General features: G+C 35.1%; 1 protein-coding gene across 1 annotated transcript in view; it reads right to left on the reverse strand.

Moving 5' to 3' along the window:
- CACNA1D (calcium channel, voltage-dependent, L type, alpha 1D subunit) overlaps positions 1-13,580 on the reverse strand; it is a gene marked incomplete at its 5' end in the record, with an annotated part of 117,339 nt that overhangs the window by 96,228 nt on the left and 7,531 nt on the right. Inside the window, one exon of the mRNA XM_010013655.1 lies at positions 1,587-1,690. Coding sequence (XP_010011957.1) covers positions 1,587-1,690 — 104 coding nt within the window. The remainder of the gene's footprint in view (positions 1-1,586; positions 1,691-13,580) is intronic.

Raw genomic sequence — 13,580 nt, forward strand, 5'->3', positions numbered from 1 at the left:
AATCCACTAATGACTTCCGTGGGAAGTCTAGTCACACAGCAACCTTAGGTAACAGTATCAAAGGAAGAACTAAATTATACTCCAACTAACTTCAATTATCTGTCCTTCTCTCTCTTTTGTTTGTCCAGTGTGGCCGTGACATCAAAGCTAGGCCCTTAGTTTTGCAATAGTTTACACATTTGTCCCTGGATAAAACAAAGCCGATACAACTGTATAAATCAGACCTTACAGGGTAGGTCTTGGAAGGAAGAGATTAAATCTAGAAATTAGCAATGTGTTTTTAGCACTACCCCTATGCTTCTAAACATCTGCTTTGTAAAGCAATTCTGATGGTAAGATAAAAGCACGCTTTCCCTAGTTTCCTGTGTGTAACAGGAATCTATCACAGTCAAATGACTTATGATTGTAAAAAAAAAAAAGTGTAAAACCACTCATCAGATAAAAAACCTCTTGCAATATAGTCATATCAGCAACTCGAGATTTTGATTATCTGATTTCCAGGACTGTAAAAATGCATTAGTTTTCCTTTCAAATCTGATGTACTGTGGCAAAGCCATGAATAGGGCTGCACACACAACCAGCAGCCTGATGACACCAGCAACTATGGTGTCAGGCTACCTTCTATGCGAGAGACTTCTCTGTTGGCTAACAAAGATGGCACAACTCGCCTAAGGCTGCCAGAACAATGGTACATAACTAAACGCTAATAATTACAATTACGGTAATTTTCTTTAGGTATTCAAATGCTATCAGGTTATTTTATTTATCAGAAAGTATCTTTGCCATAAACTGAAATTTCCCATGCTCGAGTTTGTTAGAAACCAGGAAATGGCAAAAGTAGTGGAGTTGTAACCTGTTGTGGTAAGGGGGCTTTGTAAGAAGAGAACCTTACAACTGTTATCATCAATTACAGTTTAAACCACATCATACAGCTACAATTGACACCAGTTCTTGGCTCGAGCCTGGCATACACAAACCAACAAAAAGCTGTGACAACCTCCCAGTGACAAATATCTAATTGATACTTGATTATTGATAAATATATTAGCTTTCTGGTTCAGGCTGTCACAGCAGTACACAGCTCCACAATTCAGGAAACACTAAATACTTTGTGTCAAGGTAACCTCATCATACTTTTTCTGTAAGACAGATGTTGAAGTACCCATTAAAAATTATTATGCAATGTGACTCGCAAACACCCAAAGCACTTCAATTATTTTATGGATATTTGAATAAAAGCAAAAGTTGGGCTTTCAGAAAAGGAAACTTCTCTGTAATTATAGGGGAGAATGTTTGCATAGGTGCATACCCCCTGGGATGCTAAATAATATTTCTCCCTGGTGGAATATTACAGAATAAGGAGATTACTGCCTCATTTAATGAGTATTTTTGGCAAGCATGGTGAACGTGACGTCAGACAGATACAGGCAGTAGAATCACACAGTTCAGTCCAAAGAGCAAACACTGGTAGGATGACGTAAGAATCTTAAGTGCATGCAAAAAAGCCATTGCTGAGAAGCTTGAGTAAATGCAGAGGCCATCTTACAAGTAGCAGTAGCATACACAATGTTAACTCAACTGCTTACCCACTAAGTACACCAAGAACCAGGTTAAGTACGAAAAATGAGCCAAGGATGATAAGACTAACAAAATAGATCCATGGCCATTCACATCCTATTGCATCATTTACCTGTAAAATGTAAGGAAAGAAGTTATGATTCAGTCATTTATCAAACAGCAGAGTCCTTTTTGCAGCTGCCAGATCACGTAGGTTCAAGACAAAGTTTATGGCTTACTCATGTCTCAAAAAAAATAATCAGCGGACATTTGATTAATTGCTTTAATTACCCAAATTATATGTAGATGTGATGCCTTAGAAGATTAATTAAAATAACATTTAAATAATTTCAGAAGAATTATTATAATTTGGCCACAAGTATGGACATGAACATATACTGATAAGTCTAAAGTCCAATTTTGGTATTCATATGTTATTTATATGATAGCTACAGAAAATCGTTTCTGTTCTAATCAGAGGAGAAAGAAATAGAGGCTTTTTAAAAGAAGTCGTCGTAACTAAAGGCTCACCTGCATAAGATAACCTGTGTGTTCATGGCAACTGAATTCAGGACTCTGCCTTCATGATGAAAAAGGTGTATGCTTACCCGCTCAATACACCAAGAACAAGATTTAGTACGAAAAATGACCCAAAGATGACGAGACTGACAAAATACACCCATGGCAATTCAAATCCCATAGCATCATTCATCTGCAAGAAATAAGATGATCTTATAGAGTAGATCACTATAGTAATAGCAATGAAGAGTTAGAGAAAAAGAGAATGTAATCAGTCAGGTGAGACAGCATTCTATGCATTCCTTCAGTATTCAGAGAACAATACAAGACAGAAGGCACTGGCCACATTCACTTTGCAATTCAAATACATACTCTAAAACAAAATACTGAATGAACCTAGCACTCAGATCAAAATTATCAAACAGAAATGCACCTCAACTGTTCTGTTCTTTAACACCTGGAACATGAATTAAATTTCGGATCTCACTAATTGAAATTATATATACAAAATATGTTGAAATACGATTTTTAGTTCATCTATATATCCTAGGTATATGAATGATCCTTTGAGAAAAGAAACAGTAACATGTATCTCAATAGTACAAGCAGTCTTATTTTATCTCTAACATGGAATTTCAATTTTTTTTACTGAAATAACTACAGTTGGATGCAGTCAGACATTTTAAATTAATTCAAAAAGAAACAAATGAGAATGAATTTGTATAAAAACATGAACACAATTTGAGGAAAATGAAAAGCTGAAACAAAATTTTAGAAACATAGTGGAAACATGGAAATAGTCTAGAAACACCTCTGAATTAAAAAAAAAAAATAAAAAAAAAATCTATCAAGAACAAGGTTAAATGGAGTTTAAAAAGTTGTTACTGAATTTTTTTTTTAGTAAGGTTGAAGTAACTGAGTGCTAAATACATTCTTTATAGACACATAAGCTTTTCTATGAAGACTTTTTCCACTGCCTGTTCTCAGTAAGCTCATCATACCTATCAGACAATGGACTTAAACGTATTTATGGAAATCTAGAAAGGCCTATTCAGAAAAAAAAAAATTATTTTGAAACACAGGGAAATCGGTTTTGTGTGTAGCATTCAGGTGCTAAAAGACATTTTGGTAAGTTACAAAAATAATTCCGACTTGGAACTTCTTGGAAATGTTTCTGTGGGAAAGGAATTAATCTGCCTTTTTTGTTTATACTAACAGGTTTGCATTAGATTCTTCATAAGATGCTTTTTAGCCATGAAAATTCAGCAGATAAAAATCACATGAGCATTCAAGACTGAATATGGAATTGTAGAGCAATCCTTGGGCAAACCTTTTTCCTCTTCTGTGAATGCTGCTGTTCATTATATCTGAAATTTGGGATTAGGCTTTGAGCTGTATTAATAGTCAAGTTTGACTCCTATCCTTAACATTTCTGTTAGAACAGACATATTAAACATGGGAAAAAATGTTTTGCAAACTGTAAGTCTTATTTTTCCTGCTGTCTTTCAAAAATGTATCATAATCTCAGTTTCTTCAAGGTAGCCCTATGGATAGTTAGCTAAAAGCACACGCATTAAGTCTTTGCAGGTTAAGGCCCACAGGCACTTTCCTTCAACAGTGATCTGTAATAATGAAACTTTACACTAGCTGAAGTAAACTTCCTATGTCATCAGAGAAGATGATTTTACACAACCTCATACATCCTTTAAAATAATCTCTCAATGTAAATGCTTCAGTAATTTTAAAATGCTTTAGTAATTGAACTGAGATAGAGAAAAGTAACAATTTTTTAGATTTGCTAGGAAAAAAGAAACTTCAAACATATATTTCTGATTTGCATTTTTTTCTTTTTAATTTCAAAAAAAAATCATTTTGGAGAAATTAAAATGGAGAAGGGTTATAGTCATTCAGAAAAGCTGGGATCATTGCCTTCAATTTTAAAAGATGCCAAATTTCCACAGTCCAATTCTGCAACAGCATATTCATATAGAAAACAAAGTCTTTCATAACACTGCCATTACACTGACCTACTTAAGTCTCCTATGCAATACTGCTAGCAATACTTAGCATGGAAGGTGCCTACGCTAAGGAGATCAACTGTGAAATTTTGGTTTTTATCACCCTATGCCCATCCTCTCAGAGCAAGTCCCCAACATTTGAGAATTCTTAACAAGAAAGAGGCTCAGGTATTTAATAAAACACCCTATTGCCCATACTGCATTTTTGCTTTGTCCCACTGTACGCTGCCCTTTGTACATTCTTTCAATTGTGGGCATCTGGCCTTAAGGTTTAGGAATAAAATTAACTTTTTTTTTTTAAATGAGGATTCGTAATTATTACTTTAGGATTGAGTTTGCTTCATATGATACAGGCAAAGTGTTTTTCTAACAATATCTCATAAGAGCAAATTTCAAATACATATGAATGCATTTTACATCTAACTGAACTATATACACTAGTAAACAGTTGTTTGCAAGTCACCAGAGTTCCAAGTGAAGGCATAATTCCTCCAGTGTTGATGCCAACATTTTCCTGCTATAAATGTCTCTGAAAAACCTGAAAAATTAGTATTTATGATTTTACTTTGGGGAAAAAAAAAGAAGACCTCTGGAAATCACTGCAATCCAACTTGATACATTCTTTTTGCTCAGAGAGAACATATTCAAGAAGCCAGGCATTGTGCTAACTTAGTAACTCAGGAGCAAAGCTGAAATTTCCCTGCCCTGTCATAAAGGCTTTATATTAGCACAGGCAACTGTGATTTGCGTTTCCTTGATCCACTCTCTAGTGTACAACTATATAGGAAAATCCCTTCTCATTCATGCAGTTTGATTTTAACCCGAATTTTTTAGTCCAAACTCAGGAAACCTTAATCTAGTAAAACACCTTCCTAAAAGCAACAGCCTGAAACTGCATCCACTCAAGAATTTTACTATTTAATTCTAGAGACAATTCAACTCTATTCAAGTAATGCACTGTAATTTCTTTTAATGAAGTAATATTTCTGATTTCATTAATACCAGAGATGAAAACATAAAAAGAAGTCCCTTCCTTTTGGAAGGCTTCACTGCTCATTTCATGCATGTCAGTGGTGTTTTCTTCAATTTTCAATGAAAGACAGATTAAAGGAGTCAATTTGCCTTCTGATTGAAACTTGAGGCAGAGCTTGGTTAATATAATAGGCACAGAAAAATCTCCATCCTCAGAAATGAGCTGTTCTCAGTTGAAAGGATTAATGCAGACTTCTCATCCAAAGTGCAGAATAAGGATTTACAATGACACAAATCCCAAATGCATTGGAAGTTGCAACTAAAATATAAACAATAAAAGCCCCTGAATTATACTCAAGTAACACTAGGAAATCTAGGAGACATCACATCCCGACTCCTCAGCAAAAAGTCTTGCAAGACATGCATCCTCTGTGGCTCAGGGATGTACTATTGCAGAAAAGGTGTCATATTTAATGGTTCTCAATGGACTTGTCCCATCTCTTTGAGTCCATTAAGCTTTTAGCACCCCTAACACCTATTGCAAAGATGCCCTCAATTACCACCCTTCTTGCTTTTCTTCGTGCCTTTTTCCAGATTTAGTCTGAATGTTTGGATTTCAGTTCTAACTAGTTTGGCCATCACATCAACCAGAAGATACATATGAGGAATGATATGACGGACAAAGTACTTCTCATTCACTTAATTCTGTTACACTGTAACGGTAGATGTGTAGTACTTAGATAAGTGTTTAAAAACACTTACTCTACTGAGGTGCTGCTTTTGGATACGCTCTGGCATTTTCACTCCTTTCACAGATTTGTATGTTTGAATACCTTTAAAAATAACTTTGAATTGAATTCGGAAGCTCTTCCTACCCCTTTCAACAAGTGAGAGAGCAACTAACAGTTTAAAAGTCCTTGTAACAGGGGCCCACTTGTTGATGCTATCAGATCTGGAGACAAGTTACTCTAATACAAGTTAAATTGGTGGAGAATAATTAGTTTTCATTGTATATTTGGTTCTTTATATTGACATGTATATGTTTGTATGTGCCTGCAAAGTCCTGAAGAACTATCTTGAGCCAATAGGACAAACTTGGTAAGTGAAAAAGTGCTTCATCTGGCATTTGGAGTGAATTATCTCATTAGCTGCACTGTAGTTGGAGTCAGCTATCATTGCAATGTAGTATAGATGATCAGAGACCAAGACGCCAAAGTGAAACAGAGAAAGCCAAATTTACAGCAGACATAACCATTAGTATTACACAGCGGCAGATGGCACACTCCCATCTAAAACACCAATTAGTAATCATTAAAATGTCTCATTCCTGTCTCTGGTAATTGGGAATAAATCCCCATATGCAATTGCACATGCAGATCAAAGTCTCACTTTTCTGTACCCTTGGTACTGTTTTACTGAACATTGTTGCAAGCTCTTTGTATCAATCTAAGCCCTTACTGGGGATATTGATAAAGCAATGCAGTGACACCTCTAATTCTGCATTTGAACTACTACAGATACACTGTAGAATCTATTTTAAATTATTTTCCACAATGTTTCAAACTCACTTAATTTAAGTTTCTTAGTTTCCTTAGGTTTCAGTTTTACCTTCCTCCTTTTATAACATTCCAATCGACACATAACTGGTAGGTTTATTTATTGTTACCTATAATCTACCTAATAATCTTTAAAATTATTAAGACTAACAAACTCAGTCTCTTGACAGGAGTAAAGATCCTTCAAAAATCAGTATTTTGTGAAATGGGACTAATTCTTCAAAGCATATAATGTAGGTTCACAAAACCTCAGATCACAGGCTATTTATTCTACTCAGATCATACCATACAGCTTTTCAAAGGCTTCTAGCTCCAAAGGTTGTGTCCTGGGATACTCCTGGCTGAAGTGGAGTTAAGTTAAAGCTGACTTAAAACAGGCTGTGCTAGAAGCATAGCAACCTCCAGGTTGGTTTGTAAAAGCATGTAATATTATATTCCATCTTATCTGGGTTCTGGAGTTAAAAGTGCAGATTTTCCAAACACTCTACTCAGCTTTGTTGTACTGTTGACACAGAAATGAGCAGAGACAACAGTGGTGGGATGTGAACTCAGAGATACCACTGCCTCATTCAGCATTTCAGCTCAGCAACAACTGGAAAATCAGAATCCCATGGCATTAAGGTAGGCATAAAGAGAAGTACATTCCTTAAAGAAGTGAAAAATTGTTACAGTACCTAGAAAGCCTCATAATTACTTAATCACCTCTAAATTTGGTCCCTGTCTTCTGTATGTAAACTGTCCTATAAAGTTGCATATAGGACACATAAGTGACCCTCTCAAATTAAACAGGAAACTCTCTCAGTTTTATTAATTTACTTTGATCCATCTGAATAAACCACAATTTCTTCCTTTTGTTATTTTTATCCATTGTTAGCTAATTTAGATACTCAAATTTACTCTTCTAAAGCTGATTGCTTATATTTTTTTTCCCCCCCAATATTGATTAGAAGTTTAAATGCAGGTCATTTTTCTTTTTTATTCAGATACCTTATTTTGCATCTAATATTATTTCAGCTAATTAGTGTTGGTGGCATTTTATTAATCAGCTTACTGTCATTAACTGGGGGAAGGGGGTCAAATGACTGTTCCATGGAAAGCCTAGATGTCAAATGTGACTGTCAAGAAATTCTTTTCTCTTTTTCATGTGGTTACCTATCCCAGGTTGAATCTGCAGAGCAGATGAACTCTTACCATAACAAAAATGAAGAGTACTGCCTCTACACAACAGTACCCAGGAAAGGTTTTCTACTAGGCTGTGGGAGGACTCTACCAGGTTTAACAAAATCTATATTCCTGGTATAACAAAATAGAAGTGTTTGATTCCTTCATTGGTTGCAGCACATTCATTTAGGATTAACAAATTTTTAGTGCTTCTACCTATTTATACTGCCCAAATTGATGTCACATAATAAATGTATTTAGGCCTATGTACTCATCTGGTTTGTTAAATCTAAGAGCTCAAAAAAGCTATTGAAATTAATTAACTAATGTGATGAACTATGTTTATTTTCAAATATTCAGCTACGACGTATTGAAATGAACAGAGTAATAGTACTCACTTTGGTAATAAGTATTAAATACCTTCTTTCTTTTAATATCTGCTATGCCATCTATATAAATACCCCATACAACATTATAGAATAATTGCATGTATATAGTATTTCCCATATGCTGCACACAAAGAAATGCAAGCATAAGAACATATACTATTCAGACTGACGATGTAAAATTGTTACCTTAGTTTATGTAGAAACAATGAACAAAACCCCAATACTCAAAATAGATCTGAATTTGTCTGCTAAACAGTTATCCTGAAACAGCCTGGGAATTCAGATGCTTTTAAAAGTAAGTTTGCTTCCTGTGGCAAAGTTCCTGGAAGAAAATCACTATTCAACTAGTGGAGTTATTAGCACTACCTAAAGTTTAGCCTACTTCTAATACAGTTTCTATACATTTTATTCAAAATTTCTGGGAAGAAATAGTATGTTCCTTTGAGTAATTGCAATGATCTATGCCAAGAAATCAGTTCTATGTTTTGACTGCAGTACAGGTCAGCAGTCAGCTAAGGCTGAGATACTAGATAACTTGTCAATCAAGTTCACTTCATGGGAAACATACTGCCCTGTGAGGTTAGTGTAAAATCCTCCTCAGGTGGAAGTCTTTCTGTGAAGATGTTAATTTGAAAATAACTATATTACACGATCATCCCTTTTGATGCAAATCCAAATATATATATTGTAATACTTACATTCCTTGGCTTGGTACCTCTGCTTGCATGTCTGAATTTGATCATTCCCTTTTCTCTCTGAGGTTTCTAACATACTGGCAATTTAAGTTGTCTCTTTGCAATCTAAAATTGATTCAGACCTTTTTACGTCTAGACAACATAAAGTAATTAGTCTGAATCATTACCTATAAGGCAGGGGGCTAAGCTAGATTTTAACATAAAATTGGATTCTAGTAACTAACACACAAATTTAAAAATCCTGCCTGCAGTCCCTGGCTTTTAAGTGTGATTTATGCAGGGTGTTAATACTGTCATCCAAAATGTCTATCCCTCTTTCTCCAGCTGGGTATCATGTTAAATTTCTGGCTACGTAGTTAAAAGGCTGAGAGCACTGTGCGTCCAGCACATCAATGCCTTTGGGGATGAGCTGACTTGTTTCACTGAAGAGTCTCCCTTAGATGACCTGTGAGTGGTGTTGAGTGATGTTAAGAGAACAGCATTAAGATATCCTTAGCATTTAACAGACAAGGGCAGAATTAAATATTTTCTAAGATCTCTTTTAGCATAATTCCTCACAATTTTAATATTGTTTGCTGAATATTTGCAATTGATTTACAAATGGGAAAAAAGCAGTTGAGCATTCTTTGACTTCTCTCAGATCTGTAGGCTGAAAATAATTGCTGAAAAACATGGTTTGCATGCAGTAACATACCTTCTATTTCTGCAGCTGAATGGAATGAATATGACTTCAATCACCTAACGTAGTTGTTTCCCACTGGCTTATCAGCTCATTTATTTCAAAGTTCTAGAGCATTAATGCTTGACTATTGGTCATTTCTTAAAAGATATTTTTAAGAGATTCCTGCTCAGTACCCTGGTGACAGTTTCAACATTACTTCAAACATACCTTGCAACTTTTTGTTTATGGACTAGCAATACATCCTGTGCCTGAGCCAAGGGGTTTTCTTGTGAGATATATTTGCAAAATACGTGCTTGTATTTAGGAAAAAATCTTTGGCTACACATCAGCTGGTTTCAAGTACATTATACTCCCTTATATTACTTCTGAGTAGGCTGTCCTTTAAGATTCTTGAACTAGAAGCATTATAAAAAGTGACATGATTAGAAGATTGTCAAATTTCTTGATCATCTGATCAACATTCTGAAAAATCAATAGACTGCTTTGTTTTATTATTGTAATTATTTTCTTCTCTACACATAGGTTTATGTAGGAGTTATATTTTTTCAGATCTCACCCAGTTAGAAAATAAACATATAGTTATTTTCTACGTTTTAGTTTTCGCACAGTAAGGAAAGTCATCTGGTACTATTGGAAAGCTAGTAAGGAAGCCACAGCTCTTGCGCTTCATCATGGAAACCCATTTAAAGAAATATTGATAGTCTTTTCTATCTTGATATGTTATTTCTAGTAACATTAATGCAATGGCTGTGTAGACACTAGACACATGCAAATATGCAGTGCATCCTGAACAGACTGTGCTACCAAAATGATTGGTTTTCTTCAAACGTTTTAAGATGCTTCAGAGTATACTGGGGCACATAAAGCTTAACTTTAAAAACAAGAAACAGATTTCCAAGTGCACAATTTTTGTTATAAAAGCAGAGCAACTACGAATGATTTCTTTGATGAAAATGTACATTACTATCAACCAGTAGTAAAGAATATGGTTTTAAGAAGCTGACATATTAGTAAAGGGTATATTAAAAAGTCTCACATCCCTCTCCTTAGATACTTTTTAGATTGGTTAGGCATTTCAAGTAATGAACTGTGTATTTTAAACATGAATCCTTGAGAGAATATCATGTTAAGGTACCAGTAGGTGTATTCATAGGCAAAAACATGTAAGACATCAGCGTACAGCAATTTCAGCTTGAGTGCTTCAATCTCAAAAATTTCCAGATCAATCTGAATAGCGCTAGCCAGGCATCAGAGAACTGAGGAGCTGTTAATATTTGAGCTAGTAATATAATGTTTGTCCATAAAACTGACTTCCTAAAATTCAGTGGCCACTAACATAGTTGCTCCATCACTGAATCAACTGTGCTGGCAACCCATCACATAGCTTCTTTTACAGAAGCCCTGCCTATCTCTCATTCAAGTTACAGTAGTGTCAGCATAGATTATTCAAGTGTAGTAACTCAAGATAAATTCACTATGGTGAAAACAAGAAGAATTAAATGTGATAATTTTGGTACTCATGGGAAAATTGGGGGTTTTACTGGCAAGTACCACTGCTCATTATGTGTGTTCCTACATATCAAGTGAAAAAGCTAAAAATAAAAAGCAATTTACAAGATACGTGTTTGCCATTAATAGACTACAAATCTAGATGTTTCAAAGACACGGGAAAAAACTTAAAGCCAGATATGCAAATGCATACTCAGATTTTGTAATTCTTGAGTGCTTGCTAGCATAAATTGAAAATGAGGCAAAGAATACTATGCTCTCAGCTTTACAATGTGAGCTACAGCATCAAAAACATGGGCACGTAGAAGCTGCCACTTTGCCAATAACAAGGACTGCACTGGGATCCAAAACTAATAGCATAAGCCTTTGGCTAGGGCTAGAGAGCAAACAGAAAGGGCTGTGACTGGGAACACAGTCCTGGTCTAAATGGAGAAGATGTACAGATGTGCAGCCACGAATATATTGCATGAATTGGGAAAACTTATGCTGCACTGGCTGGTAAAAACAAGGACACTACCCCATAACCTCTACAGTTAAGTCTAGCATTTGGCACTAAGGAGTTGCGATTTTTGTGGATGAAATAAATGCTATCAAATGAGCTACATGTCAGTTAGAGAGAGAAAAGGAGCCAGATGAAGACACACTAAAAAATGATAGGGCATATGGGATTCAGATGCAAACTGGTGAGCAGCAGCAGCTACATGTGAGTCACCAGAGTCTGAAGGTACCTAGCAGTAGCATTTTCAAGCCCTCAATCTATAATAGATATGCCTAAAAGAAAAATCATTATCAATTCTTGGAGAAAGTTTTATGCTAAGTTTACTGTTGTTAACTACGTGATGCGCTGTGTTAGTGTTAGTGAAAGCTGTCATTTTCAGCCACTGTTCTTGCTAACAGAATGCTATGTAACATGATGCAAAATATTGCACACATTTCACCCACTCAGATACACCTGCTAGCAGGATAAACCTACATAGCTGACCAAATGGAAAACTGAATTTTGTGCAGTGTCTAATATATTGTGGGTTTGGTTTTATTTCTTTATGTTTTGTATAAAATTCATTCACTCTGTTTGTCAACAGATTTCTAAATAAAAAGCAAGCCACAAAATCCATGCACCTCTAGCTAAAACGGTTTGCTTAGATTCTTTGGACATCTTTATTTCGATCTGGTATACCCTCAATGTTTTCACAATTTGCAATTAAAACAAAATATTTTCCAATTTTTAGCTAGCAATTGCTAGATCTAACTCAGCTTAATCCAGGGGCAAAATTAAAATGTAATTCTCATCCTCAGCAATTAATTTCAGATGGACAATGGGCAATTTGTTGGTCTACAGCTAGAAATAATCCAGGTCTATAATTTCATTGTATAAATATCATTTAATAGAGATTCTAGAGCCAGTTCACTAGGTCAATTAATATTTGCTTCTCTGCCTAATCATCCCCGTATCATTAGTTAAAAAATGAGAACTGACATCTATATGCCTGTAAATATCTTCTACTTCAATAATTAATTACAGAGAAATAACTTGTGAGCAGTTTTGAAGTTTTTAGTTTTTCATTTTCTTATACCTTCATTTGGTCTGATCATGACAATATTCAGCATCCTATTTTAATTGTTTTGGGTTTTGTGCTGTCAGTGGAGATTCTACAAAGTCTTGGGATTCATCAGATCAATTAGCTCAATTCTTTGGGGAAAAAGATAATTTACAAAAAATAATATTGAGCCAGTAGCTTAAATTGTTTCTCTATTTTTTGTAACAATCATTGTAAATACAGTAACTCCTGAATGTTTTTATTTATTTTTTTTAATTGGTGATGGTGGAATTATCAGATGTCGAGATGCGGGCATCTTTTTGCCTTGGAAGATGTTAAATGTGTATTTTTTCCTAGAGATCAGGGGAAACTTTCCCTTTCTCTCAGGAAAGATAAAAATAACTGTCATCATCATGAACACGCGACATACAAAGCACATACTACCTCGACATTCTCACAGTCTCTTTGAGAAAATTAGCAAGAGTTGAAGAGCAAAATCCAAAGAATTGATAAATTTACACTATGAGAAAGAATATATTAGCCTATATGTAGCTATGCATTATGGTTAGACTCTTCAGTATTGAAGTGCTGCATGTGTATAGCCAGTTCTGTATCTCTGATAACAGACTGTAGAAGCAGACATTCATATTTTGCCAAATATTTTGTCTTCCAATCCTAAAAGTTTACCATCTTCATTATCTTCAACAGTGACATTTTCTTAAAAACATCTCCCTATTCTATATTCTTATATTACAGATGTTATCTGAGACTACACCCTGGTTTTATAGTTTTTAGCAACAGCATACTTCACCTTGTTTTGCAACAAATGACCACATAAAATTAAGTGGTCATTCACTGGGTAATACTACACATCACTCATCACATGCAGCGCTCCACAATAGATGTGCTATTACTAAATAGTCCCACTTGGCCAGAAACACTTACAGAAATTCAAAATGTGGGCTGCTGTGAGCAACATAACCT

Source organism: Nestor notabilis, unplaced genomic scaffold, assembly GCF_000696875.1.
Source record: "Nestor notabilis isolate BGI_N333 unplaced genomic scaffold, ASM69687v1 scaffold3314, whole genome shotgun sequence".
Lineage (NCBI taxonomy): Eukaryota > Metazoa > Chordata > Aves > Psittaciformes > Psittacidae > Nestor > Nestor notabilis.